At 41.9% G+C, this 22,874-nt stretch overlaps 1 protein-coding gene across 1 annotated transcript in view; it reads right to left on the bottom strand.

Moving 5' to 3' along the window:
* Positions 1 to 5,739: 5,739 nt before the first annotated feature.
* Positions 5,740 to 22,874, bottom strand: part of ARHGAP10 (Rho GTPase activating protein 10) — a 392,295-nt gene continuing 375,160 nt past the window's right edge. Inside the window, exons 21-23 of the mRNA XM_069744044.1 lie at positions 21,972 to 22,118; positions 19,980 to 20,071; positions 5,740 to 6,518 (exon numbers count right to left, since the gene is read on the bottom strand). Coding sequence (XP_069600145.1) covers positions 6,430 to 6,518; positions 19,980 to 20,071; positions 21,972 to 22,118 — 328 coding nt within the window. The 3' untranslated portion in view covers positions 5,740 to 6,429. The remainder of the gene's footprint in view (positions 6,519 to 19,979; positions 20,072 to 21,971; positions 22,119 to 22,874) is intronic.

Raw genomic sequence — 22,874 nt, 5'->3', positions numbered from 1 at the left:
GGGTAAACCACTGTTTGGGCACACGTCGGGGCTCGGAATTGAGGGAGCACCATTTGACTTTTTGAATACAAGATTGGCTGGAATCAATGGTGGCGCAATGTTGCGTTTAGAGACCCCTGATGTGCCTAAACAGTGGTAACCCCTCAATTCTACCTCCAACACTAACCCCCCCCACACCCCTAATCCCAACTGTAGCCACAACCCTAATTCCAACCCTAACCCCAACACACCCCTAACCACAACCCTAACCCCAACACACCCCTAACCCTAACCACAACCCTAATTCCAACCCTAACCCTAAGGCTATGTGCCCATGTTGCGGATTCGTGTGAGATTTTTCAGCATCATTTTTGAAAAATCCGCGGGTAAAAGGTACTGCGTTTTACCTGCAGATTTTCCGCGGATTTCCAGTGTTTTTTGTGCGGATTTCACCTGCGGATTCCTATTGAGGAACAGGTGTAAAACGCTGCGGAATCCGCACAAAGAATTGACATGCTGCGGAAAATACAACGCAGCGTTTCCGCGCGGTATTTTCCGCACCATGGGCACAGCGGATTTGGTTTTCCATAGGTTTACATGGAACTGTAAACCTGATGGAACACTGCTGCGAATCCGCAGCCAAATCCGCACCGTGTGCACATAGCCTAATTCTAAAGGTATGTGCACACGCTGCGGAAAACGCTGCGGATCCGCAGCAGTTTCCCATGAGTTTACAGTTCAATGTAAACCTATGGGAAACAAAAATCGCTGTACACATGCTGCAGAAAAACTGCACGGAAACGCAGCGGTTTACATTCCGCAGCATGTCACTTCTTTCTGCGGATTCCGCGGCGGTTTTACAACTGCTCCAATAGAAAATCGCAGTTATAAAAACGCAGTGAAATACGCAGAAAAAACGCGGTAAATCCGCCATAAATCCGCAGCGGTTTAGCACTGCGGATTTATCAAATCCGCTGCAGAAAAATCCGCAGAGGACCAGAATACGTGTGCACATACCGAAACCCTAACCCTAACCCTAGCCCTAACCCTACCCCTATTCTAACATTAGTAGAAAAAAAAAATTCTTTATTTTTTTATTGTCCCTACCTATGGGGGTGACAAAGGGGGGGGGTCATTTATTATTTTTTTTATTTTGATCACTGTGATAGATTATATCTCAGTGATCAAAATGCACTTTGAAACGAATCTGCCGGCCGATTCGGCGGGCGCACTTTGGAAGATGGCGGCGCCCAGGGAGAAGACGGGGGTGGGGGTGGGGGGGAGCACGGGGGGGGGGGAATCGGAGCAGGGGGTGGGTGGATCGGAGCGCGGGGGGGGTTTGAACGGAGCAGGGGGGGTTGAACGGAGCACGGGGGGTGGAACGGAGCACGGTGGGGGGATCGGAGTGTAGGGGGGGTGATTGGAGCACGGGGGGGTGATTGGAGCATGGGGGTGAGCGGACAAGAGCACGGGGGGAGCGGAGCACAGGACGGAGGGGAGCCGGAGCTGTGTACCGGACAGATCGGTGGCTTGGGGGGGCGATCGGTGTGGTGGGGGCACATAAGTGTTTCCAGCCATGGCCGATGATATTGCAGCATCGGCCATGGCTGGATTGTAATATTTCACCAGTTTTAATAGGTGAAATATTACAAATCGCTCTGATTGGCAGTCTCACTTTCAACAGCCAATCAGAGCGATCGTAGCCACGGGGGGGTGAAGCCACCCCCTCTGGGCTAAACTACCACTCCCCCTGTCCCAGCAGATCGGGTGAAATGGGAGTTAACCCTTTCACCCGATCTGCAGGGACGCGATCTTTCCATGACGCCACATAGGCGTCATGGGTCGGATTGGCACCGACTTTCATGACGCCTACGTGGCATCAAAGGTCGGGAAGGGGTTAAAGTAATGAATATGGACTCCACTCCCATAGGGGTGGAGCTGCATATTCATTACTGCAACCAGTGACCGCTCACTACAGGAAGAAGGTGCCGCGCCCGGAGACCATCTGTCCGGGAGAAGCAGGGACCGTGCCGGGAGCAGGTATTTCATATTCACCTGTCCCTTGTTTCGGCGTCGCTCCGTCTTCGGCGTCCTCTGCAGTGACTGTTCAGGTCAGAGGACGCGATGAGGTATTAGTGTGCGCGCCTCACACTGCCTGAACAGTCAGTGCGGAGAGATGGGACACTGAGGAGCAGCGACGAGAGGTGAATGTCATTTCTTTTTATCATTGCTGCAGCATTATATGTGGCACATTGTTATATGGAGCCATAATGAACTGTATGGAGCATTATATGGGCATATTTGTATATGGAGCATCTTATGGGGCCATAATGAACTGCATGGAGCATTATATTTGGCACATTTGTATATGGAGCATTACATGGGGCATATTTGTATATGGAACATCTTATGGGGCCATAATGAACTGCATGGAGCATTATATTTGGCACATTTGTATATGGAGCATTATATGGGGCGTATTTTAATATGGAGCATCTTATGGGGCCCATCATGAACTGTATGGAGCATTATATGGGGCTCCTGATTCAATATGGATATTCAAAAACACAACCTACTGATGTCTCAATTAATTTTACTTTTATTGGTATCCATTTTTATTTTTGAAATTTACCAGTAGCTGCTGTATTTCCCACCCTAGGCTTATACTCGAGTCATTAAGTTTTCCCAGTTTTTTTGTGGCAAAGTTAGGGGGTCGGCTTATACTCGAGTATATACGGTAATTATGGTAATCCTAAATGACTTAAAATGGGAAAGGTTAATACTGACTTCATGTCAGATATTCAGAAAAACATGCATGTCTTTTTAACTTCTGGTTTCAACTGTATGTTACTCATCCTAGCCCCATCCTGATTATAAATATTATATATATACATATATATATATATATATATATACATATATATATATATATATATATATATATATATATATATATATATATATATATATATCCTGGTATGTCTGTTCCCCATCCTGGTATATATATCCCTTATCCTGGACCCCATCCTGATACATGTCCCTTGTCCTAGGCCCCATCCTGGTATAGAGGTGCTTCTCACAAAGTTAGACTATCATCAAAAAGTTAGTTTATTTCAGTTCTTCAATACAAAAAGTGAAACTGATATAGAGTCATTACAAGCAGAGTGATCTATTTCAAGTGTTTATTTCTTTTAATGTTGATGATTATGGCTTACAGCCAGTGACAACCCAAAAGTCATTATCTCAGTAAATAAGAATAATTATCAAAAAACAACTGATAAGGCTTCCTAAGCGTTTAAAAAAAGTCCCTTAAGGTACCGTCACACATAACGATATCGTTAATGATATCGTTGCTTTTTGTGACGTAGCAACGATATTGTTAAGGAAATCGTTATGTGTGACAGCGACCAACGATCAGGCCCCTGCTGGGAGATCGTTGGTCGCTGAGGAAAGTCCAGAACTTTATTTCGTCGCTGGACTCCCTGCTGACATCGCTGGATCGGCGTGTGTGACGCCGATCCAGCGATGTCTTCACTGGTAACCAGGGTAAATATCGGGTTACTAAGCGCAGGGCCGGGCTTAGTAACCCGATGTTTACCCTGGTTACCAGCGTAAAAGTAAAAAAAACAAACACTACATACTTACCTTCCGTGTCTGTCCTCCTGCGCTGTGCTTCTCTGCACTGGCTGTGAGCGCCGGCCAGCCGGAAAGCACAGCGGTGACGTCACCACTCTGCTTACCGGCTGACCGGCGCTGACAGTGCAGAGGAAAGCAGAGCGCCGGAGGACAGACACGGAAGGTAAGTATGTAGTGTTTTTTTTTTTTTTACTTTTACGCTGGTAACCAGGGTAAACATCGGGTTACTAAGCGCGGCCCTGCGCTTAGTAACCCGATGTTTACCCTGGTTACCAGGGGACTTCGGGATCGTTGGTCGCTGGAGAGCTGTTTGTGTGACAGCTCTCCAGCGACCACACAGCGACGCTGCAGCGATCGACATCGTTGTCGGTATCGCTGCAGCGTCGCTTAGTGTGACGGTACCCTTAGTCTGTTTCAGTAGGCTCCACAATCATGGGGAAGACTGCTGACTTGACAGATGTCCACAAGGCAGTCATTGACACACTCCACAAAGAGGGTAAGCCACAAAAGGTCATTGCTAAAGAAGCTGGCTCTACACAGAGTGCTGTATCCAAGCATATTAATGGAAAGTTGAGTGGAAGGAAAAAAGTGTGGTAGAAAATGATCCACAAGCAACTGGGCTAATCGCAGCCTTGAAAGCATTAAGAAAAGGCTGTTCAAATATTTGGGTTAGATTCACAAGTAATGGACTGCTGCTGGGGGTTTTGCGTCAAGAGCCACCACACACAGATATATCCAGGACATGGGCTGAAAGTGTTACATTCCTTGTGTCAAGCCACTCATGACCAATAGACAACGCCAGAAGCATCTACTCTGGGCCAAGGAGAAAAAGAACTGGACTGTTGCTCAGTGGTCCAATGTGTTGTTTCCAGATGAAAGTAAATTTTGCATTTCATTTGTAAATCAAGGTCCCAGAGTCTGGAGGAAGAGTGGAGAGACACACAATCCAAGCTGCTTGAGGTTTAGTGCGAAGTTTCCACAATCGGTGATGGTTTGGGGAGCCATGTCATCTTCTGGTGTAGGTCCACTGTGCTTTATCAAGACCAAAGTCAGCACAGCTGTCTACCAGGCAATTTTAGAGCACTTCATGCTTTCCTCTGCCGACAAGCTTTTTGGAGATGAAAGTTTCATTCTCCAGCAGGACTTGGCACTTGTCAACACTGCCAAAAGTACCAATACCTGGTTTAAAAACAACAGTATCACTGTGCGTTATTGGCCAGCAAACTCACCTGACATTAACCTTGTCAAAAGGAAGATCAGAGACACCAGACCCAACAATACAGACAAGCTGAAAGCTGCTATCAAAGCAACCTGGGCTTCCATAACACCTCAGCAGTGCCACAGGCTGCTCGCATCCATGCCACGCTGCATTGATGCAGTAATTGTTGCAAAAGGAGCCCCGACAGGTTATTGAGTGCATTTACTGTACCTACATTTCAGTAAGCCAACATTTCGGATTTAAAATAATTTTTCACGCTGGTATTATAAATTATTCTAATTTACTGAGATAATGACTTTTGGGTTTTCATTGGTTGTAAGCCCTAATCATCAACATTAACAGAAATAAACACTTGAAATAGATTACTCGGTTTGTAATGACTCTATATAATATGAGTTTCACTGTTTGTATTGAAGAACTGAAATAAATGAACTTTTTGATGATAGTATAAATTTGGGAGAATCACCTGTATGTCCCCCGTTCTGCTGCTGCTGCTATTTAATGCATAGAAAAAAGAAAGAATTTATACTCCCATGCGCTCCATCGCTGTGCAGTGTCCTCTTCTGAAGCCGGCAGCTGATTTAGCGTGCAAGCGACGGCCGTGCATGAAGTCACTGTTATGCGACAACTGTCACATGCACACCAATGTCAGCTGCTGGCCTCTGATTGGCCGTCAGCATGTACTGATCTGCACGGACCCGACGGGTCTCTGCGTCACAACGCACTTCAGCTAAATGTGAATCTGAGGACGTACATCCAGTTCAAGTTTGTGCTGATGTCGGTGGACCCCATTCCCACGCGGGCCCGGTCACTACACTCCTGTCCATAACCCAATTGAAAACATTTACATTTTTAGCAAATCATAACCTACACTTGATATTGCCCCATAATTTCACCAGGTAACTCAAATCACACACTTTTTTTTATTATAAAAAGATACAGTGGATCTACTTTTTTATTCAGCTTTGTTTCTGTAAAGCACAATATATTATAGAATTAATATTTTATTTTAGGATAAAATTCCATTTCTGTAGTAAATATACTTTAAAAACAATACAATTTAACAAGTGAAAACTTAAAAACAACAAACGATAACGACCAAACCTGTGACTGCAACAAAAAAGAACTTACATACAAAGAAATATAAAATGTTACTTTTCCCAAAAGTGATCTTGCCCTAATCAGAAGCTGAAGACTGCATAAACCTAACATTAAATGGTATTGCTGTGTCGAATCTGTGCATCCATTTGTGAGCCATGCATGTAAGTTGTTTTACATTTGTTGTCGGGGAGGTAATACATCACATATAAAATTAGACACATTCTCTCTTTAGCCAGGAATGAAATTGTGACGTGAGTGACACAAGAATTAATCAGTGTGATAGCTAGCACAGTCCGATACACATTAAAAAATACAGTAACAAAGTATCAGTTCAATTTGGCAGTATTGCATGTCCTTCTCTGTTATGACCTGTTCCTTCACCAGATAAAGTCTGGTCTTTAGGTTCAGGTAGTCGTAAAACAAGACACAATTTACACAACTGGAACGGAAATCCATGGATACCATGTACAGCTTCTGCGTTTTGATACATGTAGCTAGAGAAACTGAACATAATTTTGTGGAATAAGTCCTCGTCTGCCATTCAGCGTTCCTTCCAACCATCCAGGTTCCCTTGAATTATGAACTACATAGAAGGGAAAAAAAAAGTCACTTGATGCTGGATAAACACTATTGTGACATTGCAAATGTGTCAGACCAAATATAACTCAGAGATGGAAAATCAGACATTTCTAAAGCCGAAAAGGGAATCGGTCACCACATTTGACCAATCTAAACCATTAATTTGGGTATACAGGTTATAGACGGCTGAGGAGAGTGAAACCTGTAAGTCAGATGCCTTGTTGCTGAGAAATAATCTTTTATCACTTTATATAAATGACCTCATCCAGGCTATGGGGTGGATGCTGCCTCCAGAGCTTATTATACATGAAGGGGAGAGTTACCAGTGTGAGACAAGTATCCAACACAGAACAGGAAAAATTAAATTTGTCTTCTTGCAAATACATGTTTTGCTTCTCTGTGAGCTCTGCTGTATTGCAATGTTGCAACCCTGTCTGCCTAGGAGATCGAAGCGGAGAGGAACCTGCCGATGTGTCAGGTATAATCACACACAGCTCTGAAGTGAGATCAGGAGAACAGAGAGCGGCCATTACATTTCACACTGGGAAACATTTCATATCACTCTGGTAACCATTACATATTACACTAGTAACACTAGTAACCAGGCTCAGACTGGCCCACAAGGTAACAGGGGAATCCCCCGGAGGGCCCCTGTGTTGACCTGGGCCCCCAACCTCACTGTATGGGCAGTATTTGGAATAATTCACTTGACTCACTCTGTACAGAAAAAACTGCATCTCATCATTTATTAACAAAACTACCCAGTTTATTAATAAATATAGATAGAAGTAAATTTGTGGCAAGGGTAGTATGCAAATAGTCTCTTCAGAGGAAGAGGACTAGAACTCTAGTGCCACCTATTGGAATTAGCAATCCTAACAGTCAATGTCGACCCTTTAACGAGCCTTGTCACATGACTTAGAATAAAAGCTAAACCAGAATCTCAATTTGCAGACACTGTGTTTCGGGGTACTGCCCCTCGTCAGTGCAAAGTGGAGATCTGGTTTGGCTGAGTGAGAGGCGTCTGACCGGGATCCAAGAAGTATCGTTTCTCCTTACGGAGAGTGACATGTTAAGCATGTCGAGGTGAGGAGACTTAAAGCCGCAATGCTCCTCTGGGAAACATGCAATATAAATATACAAAAAAGCCAAACATAATACATTGTATTACTTGAAACATTGATCCCGAACTGCTGCCTGTATTAAAGACAACCAGTTACCTCTCCCGACATGTATACACATGAACTAACAATTGTGCAGCATCTTTTGCTAGAACTCAATTTTACCACGGAATTTAGTGAGGCTACTACATCGGTAAACTTCACAATGATGAAATAAGCCTATCCTACCCCAGTCAGCATTTTCCATACATCCCATAGACTACAGTATTATAGACCTTTCCAATGAAGTCTATGCAGACAGCTGCTGAGTAGAATGCAGAAAACAAGGCCAACAGCCCTGAGCTGTGGGTCTCCGAGCTTTCTTTTGAGGCAGTGTTTGCTCTGGCCAATCAATACACGAAGCCTGCAACACATGGTACGTAACTAAGGCGCAAGGGTGCACTAAACACATGGCAACAGTTAAGACGCAGCTATAGGATTGCTATAGGCGCCAAGAACCCCAATTCACCATGTGGTTGAAATCATTTTCAGTAAGTTTCTGGAGTGACAGACTCCCTTTAAACATAAAAGATAGTGCGTAATTTACTCAATGTTATATAAACCACAGCTAAAATAATGTAATTGGGGTTTGGAGAATTCATCAGGTGCAGAATACATTAGCACATAGTTTACCAACATTGGATGATGGCCTAATGATTAAGGTCTTCTTATAATAGCGATACATAATAACACTGAGATTATCACAATCAACAGAAAATAATGTTACCCTTAATTAATCAGAAACATTTCTCATTTACCTCAGATTCCATGTAAAGTACTTTTAAGTGCAGTACAATTTTACCAGCATGTAGTATATATATCTTTAAAATGAAGACGAAAAAGAACATTCTTTCCAATTAATTACAAGGTACAGAGCACTTATTAGCTCTGACTCTCAAAACCGAGCTATAATTGAGCAACCCAAGGAACCTTCTAAACACTAATGGATTGCACTATATACATTATCTACATATTAAACTACAAAGAATGGTAACTAAAGGGAAAATACAGCAATTCCTGTACGGGGCTATGTTGCAGCAAGGACATGACATTTTCTTAAAGCAGAAATCAGGGCAACAGGACAAAGGCTGCACCAGTCACTTAAGGACAATTCAGCAAGGAACCCTGAACAATAGACTTCTCCCCTCCCAGATCTCTAAGAGATATTGAAGCACACATTTTACCACATTATCCAAATTACAAAGTGCCCTAAAGAATTAATCCAGTGATGAAGCATCTTTTAAGAAGTGTAACAGATACCTCATATGTACAGCGGCATGCAAAAGCTTGCGCACCCTCGGACAAAATTACTGTTATTGTGAATGGTTAAGCAAGTTGAAGATGAAATGATCTCTAAAAGGCCTACTGTTAAAGATGACACATTTCCTTTGTATTCTAGGCACAAAAATATGTATCATTTTAATCTTTACAAAAAAGAAAGTGGGCCAATGCAAAGGTTGAGCGCCCTGCATGAGTAATACCTAGTAGAACCCCCTTTTGAAAGTATCACAGCTTGTAAACGCTTTTTGTAACCAGCCAAGAGTCTTTCAATTTTTGTTTGAGGGATTTTCATTTATTCTTCCTTGGAAAATTCTTCCAGTTCTGTGAGATTCCTGGGTATTTTGAGGTCTAGCCACAGATTTTCAATGTTGTTCAGATCAGGGGACTGTGAGGGCCATTGTAAAACATTCAGTTTGCGCTTTTTGAGGTAGTCTATTGTGGATTTTGACGTGTGATTAGGATCATTATCCGTTTGAAGAAGCAATCCTCTTTTTAACTTACAAAACAAAAAAGAGGCACCTGTAGCGCTCACACTCAGTAAACCTGCAGCAGATATTGTAGCGGTACCACCCACCCGCAAAAAATAGATAAATCTAAAAAAAGAAAGAAAATCTGCGCTAGAGAACCACTAGAGGACCATAGAAGCTAATGAATAACTACGTAGATCTCACAAAAATGGAACCGTGTTAAAAATAAAATAAAACCGGAACCATGTACAGATAGGAAAACAACCTAATACCGCCAAACTAGTAAAAACCAAATAATAAACAATATTGTATCACTACCTGACGGAGTAGTCCAGGGAGGATAGGGATATGCGGTGTAGTAGATAGAGTCTCCCAGTGCGGAGTGAAATAAACTCCGTGCCTGATGGCAACTGTGCAGGAAGCGATGGTGCGGCTTCTTCCAATATCCTTTACTGTTGGCGGTGCCCGAAAAAGGTCAGGTGAGACAAGTACCACAAGTTGTCCTGTATGGATCCTGGTGGCAGGCACTGCCCCGGCCGGTGGCAGTGCTAGCCTGCTGTTGTGAATTCTGTGGCCAAGCTTCCTTTGGTGGATGAGAGTGGTACTGCGGCTTCTGAGTTTCCTTCTTCAGGTGATGAGGTTAAGTCGTTAGGTGCTGCTCTATTTAACTCCACCTGGTGCTTTGATCCTGGCCTCCAGTCAATGTTCTAGTATTGGTCTTGCTTCCTCCTGGATCGTTCCTGTCGCCTGTCTATCCTACATAAGCTAAGTTTTGCTTGTGTTATTTTTTGCTATTTTTTCTGTCCAGCTTGCTATATTGGTTTTTCTTGCTTGCTGGAAGCTCTGAGACGCAGAGGGAGCACCTCCGTACCGTTAGTCGGTGCGGAGGGTCTTTTTGCCCCTCTGCGTGGTTGTTTGTAGGTTTTTGTGTTGACCGCAAAGCTATCTTTCCTATCCTCGGTCTATTCAGTAAGTCGGGCCTCACTTTGCTAAATCTATTTCATCTCTGAGTTTGTATTTTCATCTTACTCACAGTCATTATATGTGGGGGGCTGCCTTTTCCTTTGGGGAATTTCTCTGAGGCAAGGTAGGCTTATTTTTCTATCTTCAGGGCTAGTTAGTTTCTCAGGCTGTGCCGAGTTGCATAGGGAGCGTTAGGCGCAATCCACAGCTACATCTAGTGTGGTGTGTTAGGATTAGGGATTGCGGTCAGCAGAGTTCTCACGTCTCAGAGCTCGTCCTTTGTTTTTGGTATTCGTCAGGTCACTTTGTGTGCTCTGAACTTCAATGTCCATTGTGGTTCTGAATTACCTGTTCATAACAGCCTGCGTTCCGTGCGGTGTGTCCGCGCTACTAAACAGAGCCGTTAGGTGTACTGCGATAGCAGGACCTAATGTGACGTCACAATCACGTGAATGATCACGTGATAGGCTACGGGGAGAGCTTAGGACCAATTCCTACGCGTTTCCTCCCTGAGGAAGGAGATCGTTTGTCTCCAAAACGCGTAGGAATTCGTCCTAAGCTCTCCCCGTAGCCTATCACGTGATCATTCACGTGATTGTGACGTCACATTAGGTCCTGCTATCGCAGTACACCTAACGGCTCTGTTTAGTAGCGCGGACACACCGCACGGAACGCAGGCTAGCACTGCCACTGGCCGGGGCAGTGCCTGCCACCAGGATCCATACAGGACAACTTGTGATACTTGTCTCACCTGACCTTTTTCGGGCACCGCCAACAGTAAAGGATATTGGAAGAAGCCGCACCATCGCTTCCTGCACAGTTGCCATCAAGCACGGAGTTTATTTCACTCCGCACTGGGAGACTATCTACTACACCGCATATCCCTATCCTCCCTGGACTACTCCGTCAGGTAGTGATACAATATTGTTTATTATTTGGTTTTTACTAGTTTGGCGGTATTAGGTTGTTTTCCTATCTGTACATGGTTCCGGTTTTATTTTATTTTTAACACGGTTCCATTTTTGTGAGATCTACGTATTTATTCATTAGCTTCTATGGTCCTCTAGTGGTTCTCCTGCGCAGATTTTCTTTCTCTTTTTAACTTAAGATTTTTTTTTCTTTTTAAGAGAAGATGTTATGTTTGCATCAAGAGTTTGTTGAAATTCCATTGAATCCCTTCTTTCCTCTACCCATGAAATGTTCCCCGTGCCTTTGGCTGCAACACAACCACAAAGCATGATTAATCCACCCCCATACTTAATGGTTGGCAAGATTTTCTTGAAATTCTGTGCCCTTTTTTTCTCCACACATGCTTTGATCATTTCTGCCAAAGTGTTCTATTTTAAACTCATCGGTCCACAGGACTTATTTCATCAATGCATCAGCTTGTTTAGATGTTCTTTTTGTATACTTCTGACACTAAATTTTATGGTGAGGATGCAGGAGAGGTTTTCTTCTGATGACTTTTTCATGAAGGTCATATTTGTGGCGGTATCTTTGAATAGTAGGACAATGTACCACAACTTCAGAGTCTGCTAAATCCTTCTGAAGGTCTTTTGCAGTCAAGTGGGGGTTCTGATTTGCCAATCTAGCAATCCTACGAGAAGCTCTCACTGAAATTTTACTCGACCTTCCAGACCTTATCTTGACCTCCACCTATTTTTGTTAACTGCCATTTCTTAATTACATTTCGAACCGAGAAAGGGGCAACTTTAAAATGCTTTGCTATCTTCTTATAGCCTTCTTCTGCTTTGTGGGTCTCCACTATTTTCCCTTTTAGCTTGCTAGGCAGCTGCTTAGATGAACCCATGGCTGCTGTTTTTTGTCACAAGGTTAGGGGAGGCTGGGGTTTTTATAAAGCTGGAAAATTTGCACCACCTGGCATTTCCCTAAGATGATAGCGAACAGGCCATAAACCTAACAGGCTAATTAAGGTCTGAAACCTTGGTCAAAGTTAACAGAGTACAAAAATCTCCAAGGGTGCCCAAGAATTTTGCATTGGGCCATTTCCCCATTTGTAATTTTTAAAATGAAAAAAAAAAAAAAAAAAAAGACTATATACATATTTTTTGCCTAAAACAGAAAGGAAAGTGTCATCTTTAACTTTAGGCCTTTTTGAGATAACTTCCTTTTCAACTTGCTAAACTGTTCACAATAACGCCTCTTTCTCTGGTATGTGTAGTGACAGTTTTCTCACGTACCAGAGATACTGACACATGTAGTCCCACCCAACTGAATGGATCTATGCAAATGTCAGCGTGTTTTCACGGACAGTGTGTCCGTGTGCAACACACGCAGACATGTCCGTTTTTACCCAGACACACAGGCCGCAAAACGGGCCGAGAGTAGGGAAGAATGAATGAATGAAAAACCAGACGTGGGGTTCCCCTATGTTGTTAAACCAACCTGGCAAAAATCACCGTGTGGGCCCCCAGCCTAAAAAACAGCAGCCCGCAGCTGCCCAGAAAAGGTGCATCTATTAGCTGCGCCAATTCTGGAGCTTTGCCGGGTTCTTCCCACTTGCCCTGTAGTGGTGGCAAGTGGGGTAAATGGGGGGTTAATGTCACTGTAAGGTGACATTAAGCCCAGCTTAGTAATGGAGAGGTGTCAATATGACACCTACCCATTATTAATCCAATAGTATGAAAGGGTTAAAAATGCACACACATTAGGAAAAGTATTTTAATGAAATAATTAAACACACAGGTTTTCCACCTTTGTTACACTCTCACACTATTACTAATCCTATAGTTAGTAAAGGGTTAAATAAACACACATGCAGAATAAAGTATTTTAATCAAATCATACACCACACAGTTTTACCATCTTTACTATACTGGTAATCCATGCGACGCCCTAGATCTCCTGTAAAAAAAATAAAAAAAATAAACAAACAATATTCCCATACCTGTCCGGCGTTCAGTCAGTCCCACGGCATAATCCATATCAGGGGTATATTCAGTTTACTACCGGGAGCGGTGCTAATGCTACCGGCCCAGCTGTAAACTACTTGGGAATGAATGATACACAGCAGGGGCAGGCTCAGTAACTAGTGGTGACGTCACTGAGTCTGTGCTCACTGCCAGCATGAAATTCTGTGACCTCAGGACCGTGGGAGAATGCAAGTGATGATGTCACTGTGACAGAACTTGAACTGCCGTGACCTCATCACTTACATTCTCCCATGGTCCTGAGGTCAAAGGAGTTCATGCCGGCAGTGAGCACAGACTCCGTGACCTCAGGGCTAGTTACTGAGCCCGTGCCCGCTGCTTCTCATTCATTCATTCTCCTCTGCTTGCGCTGCTCGCCAGCTGAGCAGGGGAGAAAGAATGACAGCCCCGTTCAGCACCAGCTGCCGGGGAACAGCGCTTACAGTAGTGCTACTTCTCCAGCGGCCGTCCGTGTGGTACTGATGTGGCACACGGGCAGCACAGGGTTGCCACACATGTGCAGCACATACAGTTATATGAAAAAGTTTGGGCACCCCTATTAATCTTAAGCTTAATGTTTTATAAAAATTATTTTTTTTGCAACAGCTTTTTCAGTTTCATATATCTAATAACTGTTGGACACAGTAATGTTTCTGCCTTGAAATGAGGTTTATTGTACTAACAGAAAATGTGCAATCTGCATTCAAACAAAATTTGACAGGTGCATAAGTATGGGCACCCTTATCATTTTCTTGTTTTAAATACTCCTACCTACTTTTTACTGACTTACTAAAGCACTTTTTTTGGTTTTCTAACCTCATTGAGCTTTGAACTTCATAGCCAGGTGTATGCAATCATGAGAAAAGCTACTTAAAGTGGCCACTTGCAAGTTGTTCTCCTGTTTGAATCTCCTCTGAAGAGTGGCATCATGGGCTCCTCAAAACAACTGTCTAATGACCTGAAAACAAAGATTATTCAACATAGTTGTTCAGGGGAAGGATACAAAAAGCTGTCTCAGAGATTTTACCTGTCAATTTCCACTGTGAGAAACATGGTAAGGGAATGGAAGAACACAGGTACAGTTCTTGTTAGGGCCAGACGTGGCAGGCCAAGAAAAACTTCAGAAAGGCAGAGAAGAAGAATGGTGAGATCAGTCAAGGACAATCCTCAGACCACCTCCAGAGAGCTGCAGCATCAACTTGCTGCAGATGGTGTCACTGTGCATCGGTCAACTATACAACGCACTTTGCACAAGGAGAAGCTGTATGGGAGAGTGATGCGAAAGAAGCCGTTTCTGCAAGCACGCCACAAACAGAGTCGGCTGAGGTATGCAAAAGCACATTTGGAGAAGCCAATTTCTTTTTGGTAGAAGGTCCTGTGGACTGATTAAACCAAGATTGAGTTGTTTGGTAATACAAAAAGGCGTATGCATGGCGTCCAAAAAAAACACAGCATTCCAAGAAAAACACTTGCTACCCACAGTAAAATTTGGTGGAGGTTCCATTATGCTTTGGGGCGGTGTGGCCAATGCCGGCACTGGGAATCTTGTTAAAGTTGAGGGACGCATGGATTCCTCTCAGTATCAGCAGATTCTTGACAATAATGTTCATGAATCTGTGACAAAGTTGAAGTTACGCAGGGGATGGATCTTTCAGCAAGACAATGATCCAAAACACGGCTCCAAATCTACTCAGGCATTCATGCAGAGGAACAATTACACTGTTCTGGAATGGCCATGCCAGTCCCCAGACCTGAATATTATTGAACATCTGTGGGATCATTTGAAGAGGGCTGTCCATGCTCGGCGACCATCAAACTTAACTGAACTGGAATTGTTCTGTAAAGAGGAATGGTCAAAAATACCTTCATCCAGGATCTCATTAAAAGCTACAGGAAGCGACTAGAGGCTGTTATTTTTGCAAAAGGAGGATCTACTAAATATTAATGTCACTTTTCTGGTGGGGTGCCCATACTTATGCACCTGTCAAATTTTGTTTGAATGCAGATTGCACATTTTCTGTTAGTAATGTTTCTGCCTTGAAATGAGGTTTATTGTACTGTGTCCAACGGTTATTAGATATATGAAACTGAAATAGCTGTTGCAAAAAAAACAACAATTTTTATAAAACATTAAGCTTAAGATTAATAAGGGTGCCCAAACTTTTTCATATAACTGTAGTACACACACGGACACTGATATCTCCGGTGCCGACTTACAAGTGCTACTCATTAAATTAGAATATCCTCAAAAAATTTATTTATTTCAGTTCTTCAAAACAAAAAGTGAAACTCATATTACATAGAGTCATTACAAACAGAGAGATCTATTTCAAGTGTTTATTTATGTTAATGTTGATGATTATGGCTTACAGCCAATGAAAACCCAAAATTCATTAACTCAGTAAATTAGAATAATTAAGAAAAACACCTGCAAAGGCTTCCTAATCATTTACATAGTAATATAATTTTTAAGGTTGAAGGAAGACTAAGTCCATTTAGTTCAACCCATAGCCTAACGTAACATGCCCTAACATGTTGATCCAGAGGAAGGCAAAAAAAAAAAAAACCCATGTGGCAAACAGTAAGCTCCACATTGGGGAAAAAAAAATTCCTTCACGACTCCACATACGGCAATCAGACTAATTCCCTGGATCAACACCCTATCAAGGAATCTAGTGTATATACCCTACAACATTATACTTTTCAAGAAAGGCATCCAGTCCCTTCTTAAATTTTAGTAATGAATCACCCATTACAACATCATACGGCAGAGAGTTCCATAATCTCACTGCTCTTACAGTAAAGAATCAGCGTCTTTTATTATGATTAAACCTTCTTTCCTCCAGATGTAAAGGATGCCCCCTTGTCCCAGTCTCAGGTCTAGAAAGGTCTGTGTACTGTCCCCTCATGTATTTATACATTGTAATAAGATCATCCCAAGTGTAATACCATGTCTTGGTATTTCAGACCCCCCAGTACGCTAATAAAAAAAGGTCCCTTAGTCGGTTTCAGTAGATTCCACAATCATGGGGAAAAATGTTGACTTGACAAACGTCCAGAAGGCAGTCATTGACACACTCCACAAGGAGGGTAATCCACAAGGGTAAGGGTAAGCCACAAAAGGTCATTGCTAAAGACGCTGGCTGTTCACAGAGTGCTGTATCCAAGCATATTAATGGAAAGTTGAGTAGAAGGAAAAAGTGTGGTAGAAAAAGGTGCGCAAGCAAATCAGCTGGGATAGCCGCAGCCTTGAAAGGATTGTTAAGAAAAAGCCATTTAAAAATTTGGGGGGAGATTCACAAGGAGTGGACTGCTGCTGGAGTCATTGCTTCAAGAGCCACCACACACAGATGTATCGAGGAGGTGGGCTACAATTGTCACATTACTTGTCTCAAGCCACTTATGACCAATAGACAATGCCAGAAGCATCTTACCTGGGCCATGGAGAAAAAGAACTGGACTGTTGCTCAGTGGTCCAAGGTCTTGTTTTCAGATGAAAGCAAATTTTGCATTTCATTTGCAAATCAAGGTCCCCCAGTCTGGAGGAAGAGTGGAGAGGCACACAATCCAAGCTGCTTGAGGTATAATATGAGGTTTCCACAATCAGTGATGGTTTGGGGAGCCATGTCATCTGCTGGTGTAGATTCACTGTGTTTTATCAAGGACAAAGTCAGTGCAGACATCTACCAGGAAATTTTAGAGCACTTCATGCTTCCCTCTGCTGACAAGCTTTTTGGAGATGGAAGTTTAATTCTCCAGCAGGAATTAACACCTGTCCACACTACAAAATGTACCAATGCCTGGTTTAAAAACAACAGTATCACTGTGCTTGATTGGCCAGCAAACTGACCTTAACAAGAGGAAGATGAGTGACACCAGACCCAACAATGCAGAAGAGCTGAAGGCTGCTATCAAAACAACCTGGGCTTCCATAACACCTCAACAGTGTCAAAGGATGATCGCTTCCATGCGACGCTGCATTGATGCAGTAATTAATGCAAAATGAGTCCCGATCAAGTATTGAGTGCATTTACTGAACATACATTTCAGTTCGGATTTTAACCCCTTTCCAACGTTGGGTGTCATACGCCCATGTCTAAATCTGTCCCTTTGATGTGGGCTCAGGCGCTGAGCCCACATCTTTCCAGGCACATCAGCTGTTTTGAACAGCAGACATGTGCCTCTAACAGCCGCATGTGGAATCGCGATTCACCTGCGGCTGTAAACCCATTAAATGCCACTGTCAATCTCTGACAGCGGGCATTTAACTCGCGCTTATGGGAAGAGTGCTGTTAATCCCACCCATCAGAGACCAAATCACGTGATCACGGGTCACCGATGGGTCGGCATGACAATCAGAGGTCTCCAGCATACCTCTATGGTTGTCATAGCCAGATTGCTATAAGCGCCGCCCGATGGTTGGATCTCATAGCAAGTGACCATTTCTGGTACATAAAAATACAGCCAATCTGATCATCGCTTGTATGTAGCAGAGCCGATCGGGCAACTGCAGCTTCTAGTCTCCTATGGAGACTATTGAAGCATGTAAAAAGTAAAAAAAAAAAGTTTTTAAAAATATTTAAAAAAAATATAAAAAGTTCAAATCACCTCCTTCCGCCCAATAAATAAAACAATAAGAAAAAATCAAACATACACATATCTGATATCGCCATGTTCAGAATCGCCCGATCAAAATAAAAAAAATTAACCTGATCTCTAAATGGCATAACGAGAAAAAAGTAAAAACGTCAGAATTAAGGTTTTTTGGTCACCGCTACATTGCAATAAAATGCAATTAAGGAGCGATCAAAAGATTGTATCTACACCAAAATGGCATCAATAAAAACATCAGCTTGGCGCACAAAAAATAAGCCCTCACCCAGACCAAAATAATGAAAAAATAATGGCTGGTCATTGTTAGCATTTAGTGAACATGGTTACTAAACTGTTGAATTCCACTTTTTTTGCAATTTTCCCGCACTTGGAATTTTTTTCCCATTTTCCAGTACACAATATGTTAAAACTAATGATGTTGTTCAAAAGTACAACTTTTCCTGCAAATAAAAAAGCCCTAACTTGGCCATTTTCACCAAAAATAAAAAAGTTATTGCACTGGGAATGAGGGAAGAAGAAAAAAGAAAACGCAAAAATGGAAAGTGGCCCGGGGTTTAAAGGGTTAAAATCATTTCTCAAGCTGGTATTATATAAAGTATTCTAATTTATTGAGATAATGACTTTTGTGTTTTCATTGGCTTGAAATAGATCACTCTGTTTGTAATGACTCTATATAATATATGCGTTTCACTTTTTCTATTGAAGAACTGAAATAAGTAAACTTTTTGATGACATTCTAATTTAGTAAGAAACACTTGTAACTGCTTTGTGTCTTCATACAGGATAATTTTTTAATTGCTGGGACCCCCACCAATCCAGAAAACCAAGGCTCGTACAAGCCCCATGTGAATGAACTAGTGGTCGATAATACACTTGCTACTTCATTCATTCTTGATGTTGTGCTGAAAACAAGCCGAGCGCATTGCTCAGCTGTCTCCAGCAGTCTCATTACGAATGAATGGAGAAGCAGTGCACGTGATCAACCAGCTAACTTATTCAGAGGGGAACCTAGTGGTTGGACAGCCAATGAACGAGAAGTTATCCCCTATCCCTCGGCTATGCCAGAATTCTAGAGTAAAAAGCTACTTCCAACAGGTGGCGCTATAGAGTTTAAGTCCTCTTTTTCTCTGAAGAGGCAATTTGCATATTACATTTCCCAGAGGAGCATTGCATGGCGAATAAGCCTCCTTACCTTGACAAGCCAGAGATGGTATGTCACTCTCCATAAGAAGAAACTTTACCCCTTAGACCCCAGTCCAGAGCCTCTCACCTAGCCAAATCAGTTCTCATGCTTCGCACTGACGAGGGCCAACAACCCGAAACACCGTGTCTGCGAATTGAGATACTGATTTGGCTTTTATCCTAAGTCATATTGCACGACTCGTTAAAGGGTTGATTGTGACTTGTAGGATCGCTACTTCCAACAGGTGGTGCTATAGAGTTTAAGTCCTCTTTTCCTCAGAAGAGGCAATTTGCATATTGAATAGTCACAACATTTTAGTGTAATGCAAGGCTGTAGGTGGAGCGGGTACAGGATGGGGGGTGTGAAAACGCCACTCGTCAAATTAAAGTCAAGGAGTGATGTTCCTTATGTGACAAATCTTACTCCATCCCCGAACTGGATTAAAATTTATGGTGACCGCCATCTGTCAGACGCTCCTGATTCATTAAGAGATGTGTGCCTCAATATATTAGGAGCGTCTGACTGCAGCACTCCTCATCAAGACTGGCATGAATAACGCTGCTTTTGATGAATCAGGGCCTTTGAGCTTAAAGGTGAGTGCCATTTTTAACAGCGTCATTTGGCCTTTTTAATACCTATTTTTCTGGCACAAAAGTCAGATCTGCTGCATAACTAAATGACAAAATTCTAGTTACCTTATACTGCCACAGGAGGAAGCTTACATCAGATCATTCCCTCTACCAGCATAAGTTTTCATAGTGCTGTACACTGGACAGAAATTACCATGTAATTTTTCAGATCTTTCTAGAATTGGATCTTCGAGGTATACAATCATTAATCACTGCTGGCAAATACAGGTATACTTACCATTTTCAAAAATTTCCCCTACTTGAAAAGATAACTCTGAGCTGTGTTCAGCTTCACAAGGATATACAGCTTTTGCTTTTCTGCCATTGGTGCTGCAACAGAAATATTAGAGGGGTGTTATAGAAAAATTAAAATCCATAATGATATCACCTGAGAAGGGACATAGCAACCTCAGATTGAACATATGGGATTAACTATAACCGAGAAAATAAGAGCTGACAATTCAACCTCCATTAAAGTAGTAGCTCACATTGAACATATGGAATTAATTATAATTGGGGAAGTGAGAAACAGCTGACACTTTAACCTCAATTGAAGTAGGGACCTCCTGTCATGAACAGGTAATTACAGCAGAGATCTGCACTAAGAACCAGGCACTAAAACTAGGTATCTGTAGTTCAGAGGCCGAGAAGTACACTTCCAAGGAAAGGGCTTCTTCTGTTCAAAAGTCTTGTCTGAAACATTTTGGAGCCAGTGGGTTTCTAGCTGACATTTATGGGACATATATTTTCATCATCATAGCGAAAAAAAGGGGTAAAGGATGAAAATAATGCACCCACATCACCTTAAGGCTATTATAACCCCTCCAACTTAGTAATGGCCGATGGATGATGCCATGTTTTGTCTCAATGGAAAGGTAAAAATCATGTTAGGAAACATGACAATATCTACAGCCTGGGACCTTCATGGGCGAATATATCCTGAAAGTTGGGTATCTCATAAAATTCTAACAAACCTAGCACATCCCACAACCAGCTTCCATGTGAGATCACTAAGGGAAGGTATGTGGGCATAACTATGATCTATGGTCTTTTGTCAATCTTGGAAGGTACAAATTGATGTAGTTCAGTACTTTTTGCTAAGGAGAACCTCCCTCCGCTAAACTCAGCCATTTCTGTGACACAGGCCTAGTACTTTTATTTTGTTATACATTTTACTCTATGTAATTGTAGATACCGTATTGTTTTGTTCCAATTTTGTATCATCTTTGTGTATATATATATATATATATATATATATATATATATATATATATATATATATATTATTTTTTTTTTTTTCTTTTTTATAAATATCGCTTACCTTTCCAGAAAAAAGATGTATAAAATGTAATAGCTCTGTTCCTCTTTTTGGTTTGTATAAACGATTGGTGGTGGTAGCAAACAGTTCCTTATGTTATTGTGGAGTTGGCAATGATTACATTCCATATCTATATTTATCTATCTATCTATCTATCTATCTATATATAATCCATGCATTGGAATCGCAGGTGTATATTCCATTTGCCCACCAAGTTCCACAATAACCGGCCTAGTAGTGGAAGCAGCTGCAACCTCATTCATCACTCAGACAATTGTGCAATTGTCCTGATGATTGGAGGCAGTAGAGTTTTGTTCCCTGACAAACTGGTGGGAGCGGTGGGATTTGTGCGACTCCCTCTGCTGTTCCCTGACAAGGGGGTTAGGTGGAAATATCCCTATGGATTATAAGAATACAATACACAAGAGAGAAAGATTGGATCAAGTCTCGGTGTAAAGGTTAGAGTAAAAAAAACTTGACCTAACTTACAGACATGCATAAAAAGTTATGTTATAGTTGTATTCTATTAGCAATTATTTTACATTACCTATTTAATTGAAGAATTTAATTTATGAATGGAGAAAAAAAAAACACAAAATGCAACTCAAAATCAGCAAGGTATTTGCCAAATTGCAAATTTTTTTAAATTTAGATTTAAACCGTGACATTCCATAAAAAGGTAAAACTTCACATAATGTGGGCTGAAATTATGAGACTGAAAAACATATAATGCATTTTATAACATCTGTAGACTAAAAAGTCAACGTAAGTAAAAAATTACAAATGTAAGCAGTCTCGAGATAGAGGACATTCGGCTATCGTAAATGAGACTATAGATAATTGGAAGGATTACCCTTTATTACAGGTTAAGTAATAATACAATGTTACCAGCAGCATTACACGCCAGTATACCTCTCTGTAGGGAGCTCCGGGGGCAGAGCAGTTGACGCCTCAGTGTCTGCAGACGGTTCGGGCGTCTCTGGAGAGGTAGGTTCACATGATACTGCCGGAGGTTCACTATTTATCCAGGATACCAATGGACACTGAATATGGGATCTCCTGAATAAATAGAAATATTTTTGCTGTTAGTGTAATCCCCAATATTTCAACCAGTTTTTTTTTTATATCAAATCTGCATACCGTCCTATGATGACACTGCTCACATTTACCAGATCTGCAGGATTTTCTTCATGCAGCGTTACCATGGTACATAAAATGTAGGCTCAGAGTTTATAACTTCCAAAACACAGATTACTACAATTTCCTGCAGAATGATTAGTAAGTGATTTGGGTTTAAATACCCGAGAATGAGGTTTGACCTAAACTCGACATTTAGTCTGTATATTGATTTACTGACATCTAAATTATACACCAAACCAAGATGACTTTATGAAAATAAATCTTGCTTTAGCAAGAAAAAGCATTCACTAATGCTGGCTATGATGTGAGATACAATGGATATCTTTCCATAACACAATATGCGATACCTCAAGACCAGAGTGTGAGCTCCTGACAAGTTCCTCTACCACCTGAGCCAATAAAACAGTTCTTAACTACATAAAGGCAGCAGGGGCTATGGATCAGGGCTGTTGGAGTCAGAGTCGGAGTTGACAATTTTGGTGGCGTTGGTATAAAATGGTCCGCCGCCTAAAATATATAATCACTTGGGGAAAGTAGTAAAATGCAGGATGTGATGTAAATCTTATCATAAGAATTTGGGAAAGTTATGAAATGTCCTAAAAATGTCTGTTTTGTCCCTGATCGAAGGATCTCTGCTTTTAGTTGAGATGAATCTGTGCTGCACTTTATGTACAT

Source organism: Ranitomeya imitator, chromosome 1 (assembly GCF_032444005.1).
Source record: "Ranitomeya imitator isolate aRanImi1 chromosome 1, aRanImi1.pri, whole genome shotgun sequence".
Lineage (NCBI taxonomy): Eukaryota > Metazoa > Chordata > Amphibia > Anura > Dendrobatidae > Ranitomeya > Ranitomeya imitator.
The sequence above is the reverse complement of the archived record's forward strand: the minus strand, read 5'-3'. Positions and strand labels throughout refer to the sequence as shown.